Genomic DNA, 4,696 nt, shown 5'->3' on the forward strand with positions numbered 1-4,696 from the left:
GAGCTTAATTATGCTGTATGATTCTTTGTCGCCCTCTGGGGCATTTGCTTATATACCACCTATTTAATATCTGTGTCTGCCACTTCCATAAATTTTTCCAATCTACGATCCCTCGTGTTTTGCATATGAATAATATTTGCCCTGTCTCCAGCGAGCACGCTGGATGAGAGCACCGCTCAAAATGGGCCACAGAGGTGGACGTGGACTCAAAGGACTCTAATGGCCGAACACCACGTACTCTGACGCTCGTTGCCAAGACTCTCCTTCACCTCTTTGCAAAGATCTTGCTTTCCTACCGAGCCGACGTAGATGCGATGGTCGATAATTTCTCTCCTCTCATGACAGCCGCAAAATACGGTTCAGACCTGGTCACCAATCTCTTGCTGCGTAAGAGAGAGCCGCGCTTGAATACAAGAAACGCGAACGGCCTGTATGCTCCGTGGTACGGCGTGGAGAAAGGGTCATTTGCGGTCGTGAACCGGCTCCTCCAACACCGTCGTGTTAAGATCGATCTTCCTAATTGTCAGGGCCAAACAGTGCTCGGCTTGCTGTCTACCGAGGCAACAGAGAACTGGCAAGCCTACTACTCTCAAGAGGCGCCAACCCCGATATCAAGGACGTCGATGGATTCTCGCCATGGATCGAGGCATGCATCAGCAATAAGAACTCCATTAAAGATCTGCTCCTAGATTTTATATTCGCTGAGTCCACCGAGAGGGCTTCAAAGGATAGCGTATTTGCTGGGAATGGAGGTGAGGGCAGCTGTCTTTATGGACAAGGCCAAGTTCAGCTACCAACAAAGCGGGTGAGATTTGCCCATGTCTGACAATGTTTTCCCACCAGAACAGCTCACTGGCTGTATTTTGTGTTATCATTTATTTTGGGAACGGGAAGTAATAACACAAGACATAAGACGATGCGCATATTGATTCGTAGATTAACTAATCATCACCCGTTGCCTTCACTCAATCGTGCAATCTCAATGAGCTGCTTACCTTCATACATGTGTATTTGAATTCAATCGAAGGGTACAGCGCACGTTGAGAGCAGGGCGAAGGCAGTGGTAGTGACAAATGTATTCAGGTTAAGAGGGGCTAGAAGTATATGGTGATATCTAGCGGTAACAGTAATCGTAGTGAGTATTTTGCTTGTTAGTGAAACATGGATGATGTTTGGCTGTACCAAGGAAGATACCGCGAGTGATCTCCTCAGATGGAGCTGCAAATTGCCCCCCAATTTCTGCACCATCTGCCGCAGAACGAAACATTCCCGATTGTATTATATCGCCAGCCAGCTGACAAGAGGAACTGATGTCCTCCGCAACAACGCATCACGACGTTCATATGCGCTTGAACGATTCTAGATTATGATAAGCAGTGTTGTTGGCCGCGTTCACCAGCATCTTCAATTCGCCATCATCCCCCGATTAACTAATTAGCCGTGTCACAGGACCGCCCCCCACCCTCGCGGGTAGGGGGTCGTCCCGTGACACGGCTATAGCATTATAGACCATAGAATGGCGGTGCTTCATACAGTGTAAGTGATATATATTGTTGAAATTACACGATGAATTTACTGGGAAACATGTACGTCAAGGCCAACGAGGTTGTTTAGGTCTGATCTCTCTTCAATGTGAGAGAGATCCTATTTAATGGAGAGCATTTCTCCTGAACTATTCTCTATATAACAGGTTCAATGCTGATCAATAGATCCATGGTTGGCGAGCAGGCATTTCATGCCTGGAGAAGCCATGAATCTCAACATATATGTTCGCGAGATGCGAATTGTTAGTTGCATACACCCTTTGGCTATCAGGAGCACATTTGGATGCAACGATCATTATATCGAGCGCGTCAGTGCGTGGAGAAAACAAAAGGACTCGCGCTGTGCATGGATACCTGCTCGGGCGCTGGGTTCAGGTACTGTCAAAGATACGAGGCGCCAGCAAATGTCTATTCTAGAGAGCCCGAGAGCCCAAGACATGGATCCTCGGTCCTATCTCAAAGCACGAGCTAAGAATGCGCTGAAATGGTGGATGTCTGTCTATATGGGAGGATGGAAAAGGATTGGAGAGCAGGATATTCGCCTCAAAGTGACATTTCTACCTACAGCAACATATAGTTCAAGAATAAATACAAAATTAGCAAGACAGCGTGTTCACATGAACCCGTCAAGCTTATACAGGAAGTGGAAAGAAGTACACTTAGTGACATATAGAAGCCGAGTCCATAACCAAGGTTGAATCCTCACTCCATGAGTTAGTCCAGTGGTGTGCATTTAGAACCAACCGAAAGGGAAACCACCGGAAGAACCCTCACCCTTACCCTTACCACCAAAGTGGGAACCCTGAGGGGTCTCAGTAGGGAAAGTGGTAGGGAAGGCAATAGGGATGGAGGAAGGAGTAGGCTTAACGCCAACAGTCCTCCAGCTCCAAGTAGGCTTAGGACCGGCAGGCGAAGCACCAGGACCAGCAGAGGACAGCACAGGGGCAATCTGACCCCGGAACTGTCGTTTCGAGTTCGACGAGCTGAGCTTACCAACACCAGCATTGGACAGAACGGATGAGCGGACGCGGCTAGCAGCCAGGACGTTGACGCTGGATTCACCCTTGGGCATGGCGCTCAGCACGGACTCATCGCTAGCGGAAAGGGTGCCAGATTGGACAAGGGAGTTTGGTGCGCAGTCGCGGCCGAGCTTGGATTTGCAGGTTGCTGCTGAGCTGGAGCTTACGGCGAAGGTTGCGCCTGGGGAGCTGTCCTTTAGCATGGGGATCTTGACTTGGTGGAAGACGTTGCCTTCAATTAGAGCGTTGGTGCTTTCACCGATGTCGAAGGCGTGGCCGGTGTTGTTGAACCAGTAGTTGTTGTAGGCATGCCAGAAGCTGTTGAATTCGAGCTTGGGGGAGCGGCCGGAAGTGTGGTGGATGTAGTTTCCAGTGAATGTTACTTGGTCGTCTTTGCCGTATCCGAGGCTGGGGTGGGTTAGTTTGTGTTGATGTTTGTTTGTGGATGTGATTGCTTACACTGTCCAGTAATGGTGGCCATCGCAGGAGGCGGACCAGCTGGTCTGGCCGTCAAATTCAGAGTTGGAGATGGTGACCGCGCCGCCTGGGTTTTGGTAAGTATAGATCTATGGAGAGAGGATGAAGGAATACATACTAGCCTTATAACCAGAGACGAACATCTGACGACCAACGAGGTTGACCTTGACGTGATCAATCCAGATGTTGTTGGTACCATTGAGACTAATGGCATCACCACCCCAGATGAACTGAGGGTTCAACTCGGTGATGTGAATGTTCTGAATGATAACATTGCTAACACCGGTCAAGCGGAGACCCTTACCACGAATGACACCATTACTGCCAACACCGACAATAGACTTGTTCGATGCAACATTGATACCCTCAATGCCGGCCTTGTCATAAGTACAAGTGGTAGTCGGGTAGCTGCCACACCAGTCGGAGTTATCGATGGCATTCTGGCCAGCGCTGCCGCAGGTGTTGGATTCGGGGATACAGCACTTGCAGTCGGTGCACTTGCCCTCCGTGCCGAGGTAGTTGAACTCCTTTTCAATGAGGATGGTACGCGGGGTGCTGTCGGTCAACCACTTGGTCAATTCGGTGGTATCGCTAGGCGCAGCGGCGACGGCACTGCCACCGCCAGTTGTGCCTGATGCGAAGCCGATTGCGGTGCCTGACACACCAGCGGCCTGGGCGTGGGCGCCCAAGAGGGCGACCGCTGCCACGAGGGATTTGAGGAGGGACATTGTTTGCTGGAATTTGTCCAGAAGGGAATGGGAATGAAAAAGAAAAGAACGACTGGACCAGCAGTACGTTAAGGAATGGAATACGTTAAGGAATGGAATCAAAGGAATGAATGAACGAGGGGAGGAAGAGAAAAAATTGCCTTAATGAAGACATAATGAACATGCGAAAGCTGCTTTATATCTTAGAAGTGTACGCAGTAGGCTGCACTGTTGGTAGTGGACACGGAGCGGCCGCGTAGGTGGGCTTAGCCTGTTAGAACTTGAGTAGACTAGAGCCTTGATCATTGCCTTTAGAAGCAAGCCCCGATTTGCAAGTGTGAATTGTCCCCGACAGTCGCAATGATCGTCAGGTGGCCTTCCAGTTCCTGAAGACCCACGGTTGGTGTTTCAGACGATTCTAACCGGGGTTTTCTCAATGGGCGACTGTACTTCACACAAGGGTCTCGTCAATCACAAAGGTTGTCCAAACTCGACTGTGTTGTGGTTTTTAATCGCCGCGAGAACAGCCAAAATGAAAGGCAGACGCACTTGCTCGACAAGATTAAGGTCATTTTTCTGGGTCGCTGAGAGCCCCAGCGGTTGGGCAGTGAGACGTAGATATTCCCTGAAAGGGTTATTACAGACTGACTGCTATTCCTTACTTCAGCAACTCCCCCGCAGACTTCGCAGTAAGGCCTTTACCACACGGCGATTTGTCAATAATGTGAAACCAGCAAACTTGATAATAGTTCTATGGATAATGTAAGCTTGTTGAAAGTTTTAGGAAATGCTAAAGATTGCTCGCACTCCATTCCTTCTCCCCGCCTGTTTTCTCAAGGCCCCACCGCGGTTTCACCTCATGTACCCTGCTACTCTTTCCATGTAATGCTCTCTCGTCCATAATTACAGGTTACTATACACGGATTTAGATTATCGAGCGAAGGTATAG

The 4,696-nt window shown here is 49.3% G+C and overlaps 1 protein-coding gene across 1 annotated transcript; it reads right to left on the reverse strand.

Moving 5' to 3' along the window:
• Nucleotides 1-2,277: 2,277 nt before the first annotated feature.
• N7446_014124 (uncharacterized protein) lies at nucleotides 2,278-3,768 on the reverse strand (the record flags this gene model as incomplete). Its single annotated transcript, XM_058522863.1, has 3 exons — nucleotides 2,278-2,971; nucleotides 3,023-3,107; nucleotides 3,159-3,768. The coding sequence occupies 3 exons, from the start codon at nucleotides 3,766-3,768 to the stop codon at nucleotides 2,278-2,280; spliced, it is 1,389 nt and encodes a 462-aa protein (XP_058364814.1).
• Between the last annotated feature and the right edge of the window lie 928 nt (nucleotides 3,769-4,696).

Source organism: Penicillium canescens (assembly GCF_028828765.1).
Source record: "Penicillium canescens strain IBT 15451 chromosome Unknown utg000013l_segment0_segment0, whole genome shotgun sequence".
Classification (NCBI taxonomy): Eukaryota; Fungi; Ascomycota; class Eurotiomycetes; order Eurotiales; family Aspergillaceae; genus Penicillium; species Penicillium canescens.